The 18,441-nt window shown below is 40.5% G+C and overlaps 1 protein-coding gene across 2 annotated transcripts; it reads right to left on the reverse strand.

Annotated features, from left to right (window-relative positions):
- Positions 1-1,365: 1,365 nt before the first annotated feature.
- Positions 1,366-16,969, reverse strand: slc27a4 (solute carrier family 27 member 4). Of its 2 annotated transcripts, none has more exons than XM_034096340.2 (14): positions 16,111-16,218; positions 14,986-15,147; positions 12,647-12,857; positions 11,818-12,001; positions 10,163-10,321; positions 7,407-7,476; positions 7,152-7,243; positions 6,848-6,957; positions 6,372-6,581; positions 5,983-6,109; positions 5,613-5,750; positions 5,356-5,520; positions 3,897-4,043; positions 1,366-3,421 (listed from the first exon to the last, which is right to left on the reverse strand). In XM_034096340.2, exons 2-14 carry the CDS (start codon positions 15,144-15,146, stop codon positions 3,264-3,266), a joined length of 1,932 nt encoding a protein of 643 aa, XP_033952231.1. In that variant the 5' UTR covers position 15,147; positions 16,111-16,218; the 3' UTR covers positions 1,366-3,263. The 2 variants fall into 2 exon arrangements, with proteins under 2 accessions (XP_033952231.1, XP_033952232.1); XM_034096341.2 differs by lacking the exon at positions 16,111-16,218 and adding an exon at positions 16,559-16,969 and having other exon boundaries at positions 2,595-3,421.
- Positions 16,970-18,441: the final 1,472 nt, after the last annotated feature.

Raw genomic sequence — 18,441 nt, forward strand, 5'->3', positions numbered from 1 at the left:
AGAAACTCCTGCCATTCGATTGTCTTACACTCATGCTCCCGCTTTTCTTTTTTATCCAATCACAAAAGCTTTGTTTTTATGCAAAGAAAAACAAAAGCAAACACATAGGCAGTGAAACAATCAAAGTATAATGAACAGTTCCTTAATAATAAAAATAATAATTTAAAACTCAAAAAAATAAATAAAGAAGAAGTGGGAAATGGAAACATCTTATTCCGAGTGCTCTGCCGTGGGTCAGCCACAAGCATCATAACAGTCAAACTGTGTTCCCTTGGATACGTAAATCACACTTTACTTTACAACAACATCATCGTCGTCATTGGTCTCTCATTCGCCTTTCAGATATTCATGAAAGGACATTTCACACTCATCGTTAAAGAATAAATACAAGTGAGAGAGGGACTCTTTGCACAACAGAGGAAGCAGAACTGAGTCTCAATCGGTCAAACGGCTAAATTGGACTTTTCCCCCCAATCAGCGAAATTATAGGTCAGAGCGACTTTGTCGACTAGCCGTCAAGATCAACGCAAGGTATGAACGAAGAACAGCCGTTTGAACGTTTCGAGAATCAACCTGCAGGAGCAAAATAAGCCAACGTTTTGCAGTTACACTACGGCAGCCTGGCTGTACTGTAGGTGCAAAAGTAAGACAAGAAGTCACAGGGTAATGGCAGACTACGCATAACACACAAAATATATTTTAGAAAAGTTTGGAGTGTGTAGTTGGAGCATTTACATTACCAGACCTTGCCAAAAACTCACCAAAAAATCCTCCATCAAACTCCACTTTTAAACATCTGAAATAGCGACAGATTAAACCAAAGTCTGACAGGATCGCAGCAAGATGGAGCATACATGGTGGATAATGGAGGACTGGTGTCTGACAGGGGGTGCAGCTTGAAGAGAAGGGGTGAAAGGTCACGGAAAAAGAGCGGGAACAGGTTAGAGATATATGAGTTAAAGAGGATTGGGGCGGTTGGCAGACACATGATAGAGGCTTAGAATAAAAGGTGCTAAGCAAAAAGAAAAGTTGGATGAGCAATAGACAAAAAGAAGATGGCAGGATGAAGGCGTCAGTTGTTGGACTGCCCTGGATTTTCAAAATAAAAGCATGTGGTTCCTTGATTTAGGCCTACTTTTCTGGGAACTTCCAGAGGGACAAATGAGAATACGGTAGCTAGAAGCTGAATAAAACAAGCAGGGATGCATGATATGTCGTGCCGATAAATGATTGGCAGATAATGGAAAACGTATATTATGTATTGTTCCTATACCTAAATTAGTTAATGCTAAAAAGCCCAATTGCTTATGTTTAAATACGTTGACTTGTTCTATTAAAGCCAAGTTTAGAAAGACCTCAACCTCATGAACTTAAATATTTATTTATTTAGATATCTTATGCTTGTTATTCATTTGTATTTTTTTTAATGACACAAATAATGAACATTCATTGTTTTCTTATGTTAAAAATAGTGATTTCGATTTGGTTAGGTGAGATTTAATATCAAGTCATTGTTGCTCTCTACACCTATCAAGACTTATCCTTTTAAAATACAAACATTTGAAATTATAGATTATTTCATCGTTATCGGCCATAAACAGCAGGGAAGGAATCCATATCGTGCATCCCCAGGAAATAGTCCAATTTAAGGAGAAGTTTGAGAATCTGTGGGCCAGGGCCTGTGAATCTGGGAGGAGAACTCACAGTAAGGCACAGTGCTCTGCTCGTGTGGTAGATGATGCTCATTCACGCTGCTACCTCTGATGAAAGCTACTGCAGACAACAGACAAAACATTGATGACGAAGCACATTTTCCCCTCTTCTACTGTTCCATTTGAAATGCATCCTCCACCGTGAATGAGTCCCCCACTCCCGCTTTTATATCTTTGGATCTTTCGGCTCTTTTGAAATGTGGCAGAACATCCCTCTTAGCAACAGAACAAAGTTGAAAACACAAGTCCTCGCTGATCAGGCGATTTGATGCTTTACTATCTTCAGTCCTCTTCATGTTTTCCGAAGAACACACACACAACGTACGATAGTCTACCTTTAAAAAGGACCAAACCTGCACAATACAGCCGCACAAACACCCTGCATGTAGGCTCAGTAGCTCCGTGGTTTTAGCCCAGGATTTAAATCAGATCACTTTGTTTTCCAGCAACTGAAAATGAATTCTGCAGCTTCATTTTTGAGGACTCTCAACAGTTACGATTTGGATTAACGTAAAGCAAAATAATACCTGATACATCTGCACTATATCAAAAAGAGAAAGCTCTTGCAACAACATAAATTACTAAAGATCAAATTCTCTTAAATATGTAAACAAACACTACAACTTAAATATATTTGGTGTGATGCAGACATATTTAAATACAAAGCTTGGTTTTATATCAGCTCTCCTGTGGTGCGGCTGATTATTGCACTGCAAACGCTGGAGTCCTATTGCACTTCAGTGGATCTTTCATTGGTCTGATTTAACTTCTGTAACTGTCAAAGGCTTTTCCAATCAAATTGTTCCCTTAAACTCAAGCTCTACAGTACGATTGGGAGAATTGGAGACAATAGCCCAGAGAAAAACCTTCATAAAGCGAATCTAGGATAGAGAAAATATGTTTTTAATCACACAGGTTTGTCACTTCTGGCTGATTGTGCAGGTGAAGTCAACGGTAGTGTCTCCAGTCTTTCACAACACATCAAACAGAGAGACAGTGTAAGTCCTCATAGGTCCCTCTGCTTTCCCACACACACACTTTCTATCCAGGCTTCTTCTCAGCATTCTCAAAGTCTGTTGATATCTGTGGTTTAAAAGTTTTAGCATTCTGAATGCCAGGTGCTCCGTTTGTCCCCCAGCATCACATGGTGGTTTGACGGACAGGGATGAAGAGGCGTGTCTGTTAGAAAAGGGTGTTGACAGGGGGTGGTGTGGCGTTTTACCAAAGAGACCGGGTTCCTGGGTTTGTGCCTCTCTCTATTTTTTGCTGAGGTAGCGAGAGGAGTTGCCGGGGACGGATGGCGTAATGCTGCGTGTGTGGCGTGCATGAGTTTGCTTTTAGAGATTTTTGAAAGAGTATTTTGAGGGAATACAATGTGTGTGTAAATGTGTTGGCAATTGAGTACGGGTGCAAGGAGTGTGTATGGCTGTTAATTGAAAATGGTTTTCTATTATGGGGACAAGGTCCTGCATTCTGCTATCCTGGTCACTTCTTTTCTGTATCTGTGTGTGTGTCTGTGTGTTTGTGTAGATGTAGTGGTCAGCCTGCTCATCACAATTTCTTTTCCCCTGACAGTATGGAGCGGTAGAGCTCCTCGTCCAGCTGCACATAGCAACCTCTCCTGGAATCCAGGAAGTACAGTCTGTCTGACACCACGGTGGGGTCGAAGTTGTCCCGACGCAAGTCTGTCTTCTGAAACTTAAACGTTCCTGAGAAAGAGATGAAGAGATTATGAAGATATTACATTATGCCACAGAACTGCTTTCCCTTACTGTTTCACTGCTTTAAGAAAGTTATAAAAATGCACCATTTGCTCTCAAAAAGCAACTTACATGCTCTACGTATTTGAAATGTATTCCTATACAAATCAGTTTAGTTATACTCATATTATATATGTAGTTATACCCTATATTCTGTGCCTCTGGAAATGTTTTTGGAGAGAGGGACATGTGGACTACCTTGCCTAGCCCCAAAGAAGCACAGAAAATGAAAGGTGGGATGGACCACATTGTTTTCTGACTCCTTGTTGGGGCAGTTTAAAATAAAACTGGAAAGTGTCGGCTATTGTAAAATAAAACTAGCTAAAAAGGTTTGAGGTTTATTTTAGAAAACCCTTTAATACCAGCCTGTTTTCAAAATTGCACAGAAATAAAACTGTTCGCTTCGGAAAATGTCATTTTTTACCTGTCTTGTCGACCTCTGGCAGGAAGCGAAGGAACACAGGTCTGGCGTACGGAGGGATAGCTTTGTCCATGTCCTTCACAAACTTCTCCAGGTCAGTGGAGTGAGATGGATCGGCGATGGCGGCCATTCCAGCCTTTCCCTCTGCTCCTGTGCACACAGGCAGCGGGGGGGATTAGATCTGTGGACTGCTGAGGTTCAAGGTCACATATGCTTTTGTTTGGGCCGTAAAGCCTGGGCATAACCCTCCTCATGACTTCAAACCGGATCTTATTTCCCTTCATGTACTGCTAGTTCTTAAAGACATTGTGAACCAATGAGAGTTTTTGCAAGGCACAATTGTCTAGCTTGGTTCTCTGTAAAAACTGATTTATATTCTCTATTTATTACTCTTATTTATCAAAACAATTAATATTTTACACAGACTTCTAAAAACGGAAGGATCATGTACAGAGCTAAGCATAATTGAAATATACTCTCTAGACATATCACACAAGGAAACGGCTCAATTTGATTGAACTTTTTCAGTAAAAATGCATCTTTTCATATGTGTGTACTTTAGAAACATGTTATGAACATAAAACTAAATGTAATGATGACAAAACCCCATATCTTTACCGTAGGCATGTCTACAGTATCGAAATGTACAGTTTGATTTGGATAAAAGTGTCACCCAAATACAATGTAATGAAATGTAAAAGGTTTTGAGGCTGAGACCTGAGTTTGTGGACTGAAATAGTGAGCGAAACTGAAAACTTTTATGCATTTGGATTTGAGGATGAAATGGACCATACCCTTAATCGCAATGAGTTCGAAAAACTCGAGAGAGAAACAGATCATTGACTATTGAATTACCAGGAGTGGTCTTGTCATTTTATGGTTATGGGATGTTAGTCATCACATTGCATTCCCACTATGTAGAGTCTGTGTTGTGGACACCAGGGAGAACAGCTGCTGCGATGCTGTAGCTAATATGGATCCCAATAACCTAAAACACTAATGCCCTTGTTGAACATCTGTTTGTGTGTTAGTGTTATTGCTCTTGCTAATCGACACGATGCGTACTAGGATCTGCCCTTGTGGTTTAATAACGTTTATCTCTTATATAATATCTAATCTAATCACAGTGGCTGAAAAGTGGCATCTGTATGTTGCTCTTGCACAGCCTCAACCACAGCTCAGCTTTATATGTAATGACCTTACAAAATTGTATAATTCATGTCCCAATAAATCAAGAGTAAGCCAAGACCCTGCAGCTGTGATAGTATTAAACACAGCATGGTGCTTGTGAAATATCTGCTCAGTATTCCATCCATCTTCCTTTACACACTGCAGTGACCTATTTATTGGGCCCACTCATGCACAGCTCTAAAACCAAAATAACAACTTTCTTCAGAAACATATTGAGGAAAATCTCAAAAAAAGAATACATAACAAAGCATGCATGAATACGGATTTATACCTGGTACTTCCACGCCATAGACAACTACATCCTTCATGTCTAGCAGCCTGCTGAGAGTCCCCTCCACCTCTGTTGTTGACACGTTCTCTCCCTTCCAGCGGAAAGTGTCTCCTGTGCGATCTTTGAAGAACATGGAGCCGTAGTCGTCCATGATCAACACATCACCTGTTAATAAGAGGGCAGAAGATTGTATTCATTTAGTCAGTCAGCATAGGATTAAGTTAAAAGTTTGCTTTGCGTGTGTGTGTGACTCTAACCAGAGAGATAGGCACTGTCCCCCTTCTTGAAAACACTTTGAGCAATCTTCTTGCTGGTTGCTGACTGGTTGACGTAACCATCAAACCTCCGGAGAGGGTCATTCTGGATGATCCGGCCCACAAGCTGCCCAGGTTCACCTACAGAGAGAGGAAGAGGAGGACAGAATAATTTATGAGTGGCAATTATTATGGCTTATCAAATGACCATCATCACACATGAAGCAGTCAGGAGGTAAGAAAACAAGGTGATATTTTGGCAGTATTAGATATGAAATGTTATTATATAATCTGATAGATATCAGTATATGGAATTTTTTACATTTAAGCTTTCCAAGTGTAAAACTGATAAGTGTGTATAGAGTAAACCTACCGGGTTTACAGGGAATACAGACGCCATCAGGTCCCCTAATGAGCTCCATTGTCTCCTCGTCCACCCTCACCAGTCTGATGGGGTAGATGAAGGGCAGAATGCGACTGTTGAAGCCACACGCTCCAACCTAGAGCACAGACAAAAAGGTATCAACAAAGCAAAACTAGTTTAAACCGGCCACAAAGCTGCAGTGCAATGTTAACAAATGGATATCAATAACGACATGTTTAAGAGTATTTCAGAGCAGAACAGATAAGAACAGCCTCAGAACATAATGTGAACAGGTGGGAGGAAATTGGAAATATTTCCAAAGAGGGTATTTAGCTCCAGTTAAAAACACAAAGAAAATATTTATCTGGTCAGAGCTGAATTTGTTTCTTCCTTCCCACCTTGTTGTCAAAGTTCCCCAGGCTGCAGTTGCACTCTGTTGCTCCGTAGAACTCTGCGATCAGCGGGATATTGAAGCGGTTCATGAACTCCTCCCATATGGACTGGCGCAGGCCGTTGCCGAGTGCCATGCGCACCTGATGCTGTTTCTCCATGTCCCGGACCGGCTGGTTCAGCAGGTAGCGGCAGATTTCACCAATGTACTGCACAATCTGGAGGAGAGTGGATCAAAATGGGATGGAGAAAAAACAAGTTTAGCGACGAGACGGAATACAGAGAAGAACTACTGATTTAATACCAAGATTACAATAAATAAAAGTGGATTCAAAAGGAATTAACTGGAGAATAACATTAAATATTGACACTATTTTTAAGGAAATTGACAGGGAATACGTTTTATTAGCACCACTGTGAGATTGTGGGGCGCTGCTTTGCCATTAAATCTGAGGTAGTGAATCGTAATCCACAACATACTTACGGTGCACTTGTATTTGGCACAATCGTCCCAGAAACGTGAAGCGGAGAACTTCTTTCTGATGACTACAGTCATGCCATGGATTATACACTGGCCCACTCCCACAATGTTACCTGTGGAGAAAAGGAATATTTACATTTTCTAGCTTTAACACGGAAACATCAGAAGAAGTCAAGAACATTGATGGGAAAATTCACAAAACGCTTAAACTGCACAAATAAGACAAAAAGCAACCGTTTAATTCTTAAAAGGTGACACATTTGCAGTTTGTATTATGAACTTTAATCATAAGCAGTTATATTTATACCTGCAGAGTGGTAGAGTGGAAGGCAATCATAGAGCACATCGTCTGAAGTCATCCTAAAGCCATAATATACCAAAGCTGCCATGCGGTAGTACCTGAAAAGCAGGTGAGGAAGGGCAAGGGAAGAAAGGGAAACAAGTTGAAACAAAACCAACAAGTCTCTTCATTTCTCTTTGAACAGTTGTAATGCTATGAAAGTACATGACAGTGACATGGATCAACAAAGAGAGCAGCTGCAGTCCCTGTGTGTCCTCCTACCTGCTGTGCACAACAATAGCAGCTTTAGGCATCCCAGTGGTTCCCGACGTGTAGATGTAGAACAGGCGATCTGAAACAAAGAGCAGGGGGACAGTGAGCTAAAAAGACAACAACCAAATGTCCCTCAACTCTGGTTGAGGGACTCTGGTTAGCAATTTATAGATGCAGATTCAAGAAGAATCCCATTTTGAAGGTTGTTATTACTATTACGTCCGGGGATTCAGTGCAATACAAATTGGCAATATATCCAGTTAGGAGTGCACTAGAAAGGTGCACTTAGTAGAGTGCAGAGCTCCACCAAGTGTGTCTCCCTCTCCCAAACAAATAGGAGTTGAATTTCAATCAATGGTCCCTCCCAGCCCCTTACAGTCAAATGGCAATACAAATGAAGATAACGAAAATAATGAATCTTGTATTGTGCCTAACTTTAGTGGGTTGGAACATATTGGGTATGGGTTCAATCTGCAGAGGCTCAGGTTCAATATGAGAACACACTTTCTATGGATGTCAGGTTTTTTTAAAGGCCAAAATGTGGTATAAAACAGAAAAGCAAGTCTTTCTTTAGACTTTGAAGAAATTGCCGATCATAAGAACCAGGGGAGATTGTTTGGCATACAATCATAAATGAACACAACTAGGCTAATGGGTCGGTAGTGTGTGAGATTATCTGTGCACAGACAGGCAGATATACAGGATAAAACGCATGATCACCCCACAGGCCACCTGGCTAAGATAATAAACTCAGAAGAATGCAATGTCAACTGGATCATGTTGGCTAGGAGCTATCTTAATTCACATACAATATTGAAACCCTCACTGAGTGGGTTGCTTGGCATAAGTAAATCAGCTGTGTGGGTGAACATAAGGTGAGAGCATGAACAAACGTTACAGGTTATATATAGGTTTTATAGCTGCCTGTGGCTGTCAGTGATAACATAGTTTAGTGTTTAGGGGCTAAAGTGAGGGTGCAGGTGGGACTAGATTCATGGAGTAAGAGTTCACCAATCTGCTTTGTGGATAGAAAAATGTAAGATGCTAAACAATGGGGACAAACATGATAAAATAATATATCTTGCCACATTAGGTTATCGAAAATCTAAATCCAGGTTTTTCCTGTCAGGTTATTTGTATGCTGTACAAATTGTGGAGCCCTTTAAAGCCAATGTGAGATATAAATGAAATGAACAACTATTACTAATATCGTCAATTCCATTTGTTCTCCTATCAATAAATGTTGCCTTAGAAACCAACATAATCTCAGGTGATGAGACACTAATAACTGTAACTAAGTAACGAGTGGAGAATTCTGGTTAACAACAACTGTTCTTACTAGTTTATCAGATTCAGCAACATAACCAGTGGCGACTGGTCATTAGGGGCAGGTGGGGCACAGCCCCACCTAGTGTCAGCAGAAAGTATTAAAAATAATGATTACAAAAAAATGCAAAAGATAAATTACAAAATATATTAAATATATTTTAAGATCATGTTTAATCATCTGATTCGTCTGTACATTGCTGTTTTAGTCTGTGTTCTTCTAATTAGTGTCTACAGTGTGTGCCTATTGAGCTGTTTAGAGCCATGTGGGACAAAACCCGATCCTGCCCCTCCCTCTCCCTGTTTAAGTCAATGGTGACTGTAAAAACTACACTGCGCATGCTCAGAGTATTTTCCTATTTAATGTGTGTGGCAACAAAATAATGACCATAGGGACATAGTGCTGCCATCCCCACCATACGTCATCTCACATAATTCAGAGCTGATTGGCTGTAAGTACGTGTGCCGCGAAAAGTGTGGTGTGTGTAGAGGAGGAGAGAGAGCTGCAGTGACGCGTCCTAAAACCCGGAAGTAAGCTGCGCATGGCTTCCCTCGACAAAAAAGCAATGAGATTTCTCCAGAGGATTTTAGAAAATAGCTCCAAATAAGATCTGTGGGAAACGTAGCTGTTAGATAAATGCACGTTTTGTTCAGCCGGATAATATCCACATGTCTACCCTACTTTTATAATTTTCGAATCATAAATCTATTGATTAGATTATATTTATGATAGACTTTTGAAACTACAAGAACATAAGGAGGACTTTTACAAAAAAGTAATAGAGATTTTTGTCCAGAAGGATAGGCAAATGGACTTCATCTTCAAGTCAAGGTAAGACTACAATTTTATTGAAAATGGGATCTAACTAACAATTCAATATTTAAATGATAAAATTAAATTTTTTGGGTATCCTTCTGTTGAACTGTCTGTTTAAAATTAATTGAAGCATCAGACAAAAAAAGCTTTTGAAAATAATATTATATTTTGATTTAGGTCAAAATATAATATTTGTAAACCTGAAGAGTCAGTGCGAGTGCCTCACCAGCCATGAACCTCACTGCAGAAGCTTATAGACATCTAAGTTTTTTGTGCCCCACCACTTTTGTACATATAAAAACGCCACTGAACATAACACTGACACTATTATTAATACACCATCTTAATGAAAAAGTTAAAGTGTGTAAGAGTTTCATTTCCAGTATGAGGGATTGAGTCATTGCTTTGCCAGAAAAGTGTTAATCATCACGTATCAACTGGTCTGTGCTGCCATACTTTCAGTAAATGCAAAAAAAGGTTTTGGACACTTCTGTGTTGTGTAGGTTAGAGTAGGGAGAGTTTTCATTACTGATGACCAGGACATCTAAACTAATATTATTTAAAATGACTCCCAGAAGCATCGGAAAAATGTTAAATCACTTTTAAATGTTGGGAGACTCACCTGTGAAGCAGCGTTGCGGCCGGCTGGGCAGGTGAGTTGGCGCTGCGTCCAGCAGCGGCTCCAGGCACTCGGTTCCCTGAGGGACACGCTTGGGGTCCCAGTCTCCGGAGCAAAACATCTGCACCTTCTTCCCCATTGAACTGTGGACCCCAGAGACCGCTGTAAGAACAAGAGGAACACATAAGAGTTAGTTGTGTCATTTCACTAGACTAATTGAACAGGACTTTATGTGGTACGAATTTTAAGCACCACAAACCTGGAGTACTTTGCTTTGAAAGAGAGGAAAGATAGAAGACAAGGAATAGGGGTATAGATTAGGTTAAAATAACTTGGGTTGTCCGTTGCAAGGTGGGGGTGAGAGAAAGAAAAGAGAAATCTTATGAATATGACTGAGCAAAGCAGAACACATTTGAAACAGCGACAATATTTCCCCCTGAAAGAAAGACAGTTTGTCTTGATTTAAAAGGCTTATTTCATGCTGGCTCAGTACTAATGCTGCTGGCCAGCTCTGTAGCAAAGAGCCTGTATTTTCAATTACTTAATGGCATAAAAGCCCATGAAAAGTCCAGGATCCAAATACTGATCCATCAATCCCAGGGTGGTCAGCTCAAAACTCATTCACCCTTATAGCTGTTGAGATCAGGGCTTTTCGGATTGGGCAGGGACCCAAAAGGAGAGTCGTGGGGAGATTGAAATAGATCCGTAATTTATGTTTGACCATTCAACTGAGCTGCTGCAATGCTACTTTAGCAGTGGAATACGAGCCATGTTTAATAATACACTGCGGGGAAGTAGATCGGTATGGATGAATATTAGGGCCAGGCATAATGGAAAAGGAGAGGAGGGGATACATTGAAAATGGGAATACATTGAAAATGTAAATTAAACTACTAGCAAGAGCGTATATACAGTATATTGAATGTTTGACTTTATTCTCCAAAAGCTTGATACAAATAAATCTTCTAAAATGTTTATGCCTGACCCTTCTGCTCTTTTGTAGGTTTAGACACTAGTACAGGCAATTATTTCATGTTTGATTAAAAAAAAAAAAAACACGTGATTATGCAATTGTTGATTTAAATGTTACATCTAATGTGTTTTTCTATTACTAAACACATCACTTATTAAAGGTCAAGACCATAACTGGGTAGGAGGCAAACAGAGATATTTAATTATTTTATGGGCTGTAATTATTATTCCGTTCAAACAAGGGATTTGTTAACAGAATCGCTAATGTAACTCACCGGGGCTGGGTTTACATCAGCTTTGTTGTTTTCTCCCCCATATACACCTAGTTTTAGCGTATATCATTTATCTCTTCTCTGACCACCTTGTAGATAATGGAGACATTTCTTCTCCACTTCCCTCTCCTTCTTCTTTCCATCCATCAGCCATTTAAGCCCCATTGACTAATATTGAAGAGACACCTCCTCTGAAACCCATCTATCTTTTATGACCTCTGCTTTCTCCCTGCACCACTCACCTCTCTCATCACAGCGGAAACACAAGAGCACTCAGCAGCAGAAGTCAGTGCTGTGCACATTGTAAGCCCTCTGAGACAAATTCAGATTTTGGCAATACATTTGGAAATGTTACGACTAAAACAAATACATTCTGCCCACACTCTTATCTCTACACAACCCCTCTGATCTTACCATCATTCAGCTCTGAGCCATACACCACAGCTTTGGCATTGGAGATGGTGAAACAGTGGACCAATGCCTCCATTCTCAGATTGAAGTTGATGAGAGCGGCCTCCACTCCGATCTTAGCCATGCCCAGCCAGAGGCCCACGTACTGGGACCTGTTCTCCATGAAAAGGGCCACCACGTCACCATCCTGAACAGAGAAACAACAAAAGTAGGGGCTTGTCAAGCTCATTGCCAACAACAGATTGACAAAAGTGTATTTTTATTCAACATGAGTCTCTTTAACAGTCATGTCATGCTTTCTCCTAGAGGGAAAATCTGAGAGTTTAGACATTTTGAGGAATTATGAATTGTTTTTTTACCTTTTTTTGTTTCTCAGTAACTATAAGAGTTCAATAATGGAGACATTTTTGAAATTACTCCAGTATTGGATGCGAGCACTCAGCCACTAAACGTCAAACACTGTTCTTATTGAGGGACATTCTAACTGTCAATGTATGACCACTAAAAGTGCTTGTTTTTTGCCACTGACAGGCTCAGATTGTTATTTAAGTGTCTCACCATTTTTGCAATTACATTGAAGCCCAATTTGAGGCTGTAGCACTCACTTAAAACTAGATCAATTTAAAAAAGGGTTGTCCCATTAGACAAAAACAAAAGTCATGCGAAAATAGGGGTTGATATCCAGGTTGAAAAACACCAAAATAAACCTTAATAAAAGGAGACTATCTCTGACTCTTTCTGTAAGTGTCCAACTCAGAAAAATAAAGGTAGTGGTAAAAGATCTTTATCTTTTTCCCAGTTTCTCTGGTGTATATTGATTTGCAGGACTTACCCTGAAGCCCCGTTCCAGCAGCAGGTTGGCCACTCTGTTGGAGTATTCGTCCAACTGTTTGAAGGTCCACTTCTCCCCGGTCCCCTCGAAGATCAGAGCTGTTTTGTCCCCGTGGCGTTGCACAGTTTCAGCAAAGATCTTGGGAATGGTGTTTTTCTCTTTGAGGTGACGTCTGACATTCATCTTCACCTTCAATAGCACAACGGCCGCACTGAAGGAGCAAGAGGAAATATTATTAGTTTTTTTTGCAGCTGGGTAAAAAACTCTTCCTGGTGTAATGAAAGCCAATTTCTTATTTGATGGAAAACTCAATCAAGTTGACCTGAAACTGCATTGGTTTAGTATATTTTACTACATAATATACAAACTGCATATACTTTAATTAATGGAAGCCATCTTCCAAGGAACACAAGTTTTTAGATAGATTTCCTAGTTGTTCAGTCTATAATGCAAACATTAAACATTAAACATATACTGTCTTTCACAAAAATGATAAAGCTAGCTTAATGTTCATTGCTACAGTCGCATCACTTATCTCAATAAGTGTCTGATTTGTATGCTGTTTTACTAACTAATAAGGGTAAGCCTTGATATTAATTTATATTTTAAATTCATAGTGCACCATTAAAAGTCAATTTGCAGCAGAACTACAATTGTCATTCATAATATACTTTGATATTAAAAGCTAAACACTTTAAAGCTCGGCTACATTTACAGTAAAATGACTAAGGTAATCTTTTACCTATATTGCGCCAGATTTATGACATGAAGCATAAAACATCACGACAGATTAATGTCTGGGTGGCTCCACAGGGCAGTCTGCTCAGATAGAAGATATCACTTGATACTTGACATTTATGGTGTAAAGGTAGAGATATTGGGCATTGTGCTGAGCAGAGTGTAATTTCAGGAATATCATAAAAGTCTAATGAGCTAGGTAGGCCATGGCAGTGATGATATTATTTCTACTTGGCATCCTGTTGATCCAGATAAACATCTATTTATGCTGTTGCAGTCATTTGGTAAGCACACCTGGCTGCAATAAAAGCTTTCAACCAAGGAGCTGCATGAACTTTACTCTATGTTAATAATTTCCTTCTCTAGACACCCTTCAAAGCGTTTATTTGTCTGAACATCTACAGATTAGAATCTTTCACGGTCAACTTGAACATATGTTTGCTTTTTAGTACCGTTATATTTTCTATTTTGAGATCTCATATTTATTTATTTTTCTAAAACTTCTCCACAATGCTGTTCAAAATGTATTCTAGCACAAATGCTTTACAACTAAACCACCAAGTGAAAATAACTGCTCCTTGAAAAATGTGAATACTAAAGTTAAGTTTCCATAGGGTTACAAAGTAGAGAAGTCTAAATGTATCTAAAAAAGTCTATATGTAATAATTTTCCAAACGCAAAAGACATTTTGTTCTGCTTTAATCCATATTTGTTGGTGTTTAGCTTTTCAAAAACAACTTAATAAAGCTTTTTGCTTTTACACCTGCCTCAACAGAAGAGAAGCTCAAGCCTATCTCGCAGTCTAACATCATTACATTCAAATAAAAAATAACTATATATTTTATACGAGCAGGTGCACATAACTAGCTGAAGCATCGGTAGTGAGAAGTAGAAGAATTAGTAAAGTCATGCTCTAAAAATAAACCCTGAGACTTTTATCTCTCTAAGAGATAAAGGAGGGAATATTTACACAAAACCACAGAAGAGTGCTAATTATGTTTAGTCACTTTAGCTTATAGGTCAAGAAGAGGTCATAAAAGTTTTACAATTTCCTGTTTTAGCATTACTGCACCTATAAAAGGTAAAATAAGGAAGTTAATCACAAACCAATTACTATAGTTACCCCAAACTGTAAATATTGGCTGTAGGTAAGGCAAATATTATATTTAGCTTCTCCTTCTTTCACTCTATTGTCCTACATGTATGTTGAAAATATTTCAACCCATGTCGGGCTTCGAAACGTGTACAACAGGCCTGAGGAGAAAGAGACCTCATCGTCTCATTGTGTTGAGTCTTTAAAAGTTGCCTTTATAAGATTTCGGGCTACATTTTTGCAAGGCTTAACATGTGAGAAGACTTTACTTGCACATGCCCCACCTGTGGACACAATGGCAGTAACAAGCAAAAATGTGTCCAAAAATCCAACTATTGCCATACCGCAATGAACTGCACAATGCAAATTAAACTGAATGTTCCATTTAAATGGCTTTTACCAACCCGAGGCAACAACTCAGGAGAAGAACATTTTGAATTTCAGTTGTGGGCACACATTGTTAAGCATTAGAAGCATTCCAACACATACACAACACCCCCATGCTTACTGTAAGTCTCTGCCAATTGTTTTGGCAAAAACATGCAGGAAGCTCCATCCTCCGCTTCCCAGGTAGAAGATCAGGATGGCAGGGAGAACCTGGTACCAAGGCAAGCCCACCAGCAGTCTCAACACGAACAGCAGGGCTGTGGAACACGCTAGACGCATCATCCTGGAAGAAGGCACACACACACACAGAGACACACAGACACTTACAATTAAATACATACAGATAATAGCTTTAGACCACAGAAACTGATCACAAATATTTTTAAACCAAACATCAGTTTAGTAGGAGTAAGGTTACATGCGGTTAAAGTAAGCAAAGACAACGGATGTTGAACATCTTCAAGCCAACCACTTAAGAATGTAATCTACTATAACTCTGTTTACACACCCCGCGCCCATCCAATCGACTGACTCAGCTCTGGCACAGTGCGGGGCTTGCAGTAAAGGAGGAAGAGAATACCTATATTTAAGTGTATGTTGTCATGGAATCTGTAAGTGGTAATACACATCAGACATGTTTGAAGAATAAAAAATATGAGTATTCTTTCCCTGTGCAGTTGAATAAAACCCAAGGCTACGAAGACCTTGGGACAGCCCTAACTCAAAGCAAATGTGCTGTAGTGTCAGCTGAGAGCAGCAGAGAATAGCGTGTTGACATTGGTGTCCAGTGCCACCCGATAGCTAGGAAAATGATCCTAAAGCAGTAAATGATAGGTTGACATGACTTCTTATTATTTATTTATCGGTCTATGTAGAAATAAAGCTGCAGGGATGTCATTTCACAACAACTGGGCCTTTATTTATAGGACATCTGTTTTCTGGCAGCCAAGATGCGGAGTGTATATTTATTGATAGTTCTCCCTGCATGTGGCTGTAATGTGATGATGGCAATCCAATAGGTCAGCTAGCTGCTAAAACATAACGGTATGTGACAAATACAAATACTCGGAATGTACGACATGATGGGATTTGTCATACGTCAAGGGGAAATAATGCATTTAGAGAGCAGGAGACAAAAAAAGAGCTTCATCATCCGCTGCTGCTGCTGCTACACCCGGAAATGTAAAAAGCGCGTAGCATCATATTGCGGTAGTGGACAGGGAAATGATAGCGAGGCTCAACCCACCGTTAGTTAGACTACGCCTCGGCTAACCGTGCCATGTGCGCTCTCAGAAAGGCCTTCAATCGGTACCATGTTGGACGATGTTGGAGGTGCTAGCCTGATTAGGTTATCATGGTAACAGGCGCACCTGGGAAGCTGGATGCGCAGCACATAGTGCGCCTCGGCTAGCGGATGGACAGTGTGACGGCAGTCTCTTTTAGCAAGGAGACGCATGCTGAATATGCAGTCCTCGTTCACATAAATTACCTTTCATGGACCGAGAGCTGCCTGATATTAAAGCCGCCTCTCGTGTCCCGCCAGTGGGTCGATCTCCCACAAGGTTGACAGAGGACAAGAAACAGGCTCTTTCCCTTTCTCTAGCAGATAATAATCATCCGAGGAGTCGAACCTCGCGGGGGGAGCAGCTTGGGACGTAGCCCCTGAGATGATCGAATGCATTTTGCGTACATACCTTGCACTCCTCGTTCACAGCATGAAATCCCGAACGTGAAACTCGTTATGTGCGATTCCTCTCCTGATCGGCTTACAGGCCAGCCTGGTCGCCCTGTCCGCTGCTCACCGCCGCTCGCTTGGCTTGACAGAGGCTCACAGAGACGCACGCAGACACACGCACAGGGATCCCCTCCTGCTGTAATACCACAACGAGCTCTCCTCTCCTCCGGTGGGCCGGGAGTCAAATACTCCTGACTGTGAGCGTTGACTTTGACCCCGCGATCATCATCCGTTCATTGTCACAATCATTGATATCATTTCTGGGTTCATTGTTGCAGATAAACTCGCTAGCAAGCCTAATTCAAATGACCTTATAATTGTCTTAGCTGCGCCCGCCCACCACCGTCAGCGTCCCATCAGTGCATCAGGAATAAGCGGTGACGGACAGGAGCCTGGGCCAATGGGGGATCGCGATTCTTCACACATCCCATCCGGCGGGGGCGGGGTTTGCGGCACTGGTGGAGAGGAAATGCGGCGCGGCCCTGCCTGCTTGTTTCCACCCGGTAGTGACAACGAGACCCTGATGCGGAACAGTGTAAAATGAGCCTCACAAGCTCCATTCATCTCTACGACCCAGCTACAAGATCTGTCACTGAAGGGATCCCTGCAGAATCGGGACAGGATGTCAAACCAAATCATGAAATACCAGTTATTTTTATGATAACCATCACTTTGGACCAAGATTTACAATAAAAGCTAAAGCTCGTTAGCCAGCGAGCTGCAACCGAACGCCCCATCAGGCGATTGCTTGAATTTAAACGTTAACTGTGCAAGTTAAAACCTGCAAAAAGAAACAGTAGCTTTCACATATTCAAAAATGCCGAATGCCAGGCAGAAAAGATGGAGCCTTAGCTTGTAGCTATTTTTAGTCTCTTAAAACTATGTTTTTCTGACTGACAACAAAACCCACATATATTTATTCTGAATATGTGTTAGTTGCATCATTAATTATAATCAGGCCAAGTAATCAATTCAGTAGCTGTAAAAAAATTAATTATGATTATGGAAACTTTGAAAAGGCACTTTGTAGGATTTATTTAGAAATAAATGCAAATCTAGGCTCAAACCAATACAATCCCTCTCGATCATCGCTTATCACCCAATAAAAGTGTGTGGCCCTCTCAAGCACTATGTGTGTATTTTCTGATTGAGCTGTTTTTGTGACATTTCTGGGTGTCAAGTGAACAGGTGCCAGATCTTAAGCAAGCATCCTAGAGGGAGAAAATGCAGAAAGAAAAACATCCAAAGCTAGGGCGAAACACAAGTAGACAAAGCTTGTTCCAAAACAATTGTAAGGTCGACTTTCATTCGCTCGCAAGCACTGTAACCTTCGTTGAGCCGGGGAGGTGCCAACTTTGAATGTTGTGTTTATATCCGTCAAGTCCTCCGACAAATCATACGCATTGTGTATTTAAGCAAATAAGTCTTGTAGAAGCCCACAAGGACACGATAGAAAAAACTCCAACCTGCTTTTGAATCACAGAAGGGGGCTGACATATCACACAGTGGTCACAACAGCCATGTCATGAAACACATTGCTTTTTCAGGGAAGATTTCCAAAGAGACTAATACTACAAGAGAGTGCTGTAGGTTACTGCTGCAGGTTAACAGAGGTCATTTCCCAGGTGGTGTAAACTAAAGAGCTTAAATTAATAGTGACACATTTCTAAACTCCTCCAATATGTTGTCTGCATTTGCAACAACGCCAAAGACTGACCCCAGTATACGAGATGGTAAAAGAATGATAGGATGAGCTTTGACTTGCAAATGATTGATAAACATGCATACATACGTTTTCATCATTCACTCTCATAATTTTACACACAACATCATCAGGGTTGT

Source organism: Pseudochaenichthys georgianus, chromosome 12 (genome assembly GCF_902827115.2).
Source record: "Pseudochaenichthys georgianus chromosome 12, fPseGeo1.2, whole genome shotgun sequence".
Lineage (NCBI taxonomy): Eukaryota > Metazoa > Chordata > Actinopteri > Perciformes > Channichthyidae > Pseudochaenichthys > Pseudochaenichthys georgianus.

Bases quoted from the DNA above. Each gene is read 5' to 3' on its own strand.
- slc27a4 (XM_034096340.2), bottom strand. From the start codon at position 15,146: ATGATGCGTCTAGCGTGTTCCACAGCCCTGCTGTTCGTGTTGAGACTG. The intron at 6,958-7,151 runs GTATAAATATAA...TTTTCTCCACAG, and splicing joins TCCACTCTACCACTCTGCAG to GTAACATTGTGGGAGTGGGC. The intron at 5,751-5,982 runs GTAGGTTTACTC...CTCTCTCTGTAG, and splicing joins CTGTATTCCCTGTAAACCCG to GTGAACCTGGGCAGCTTGTG.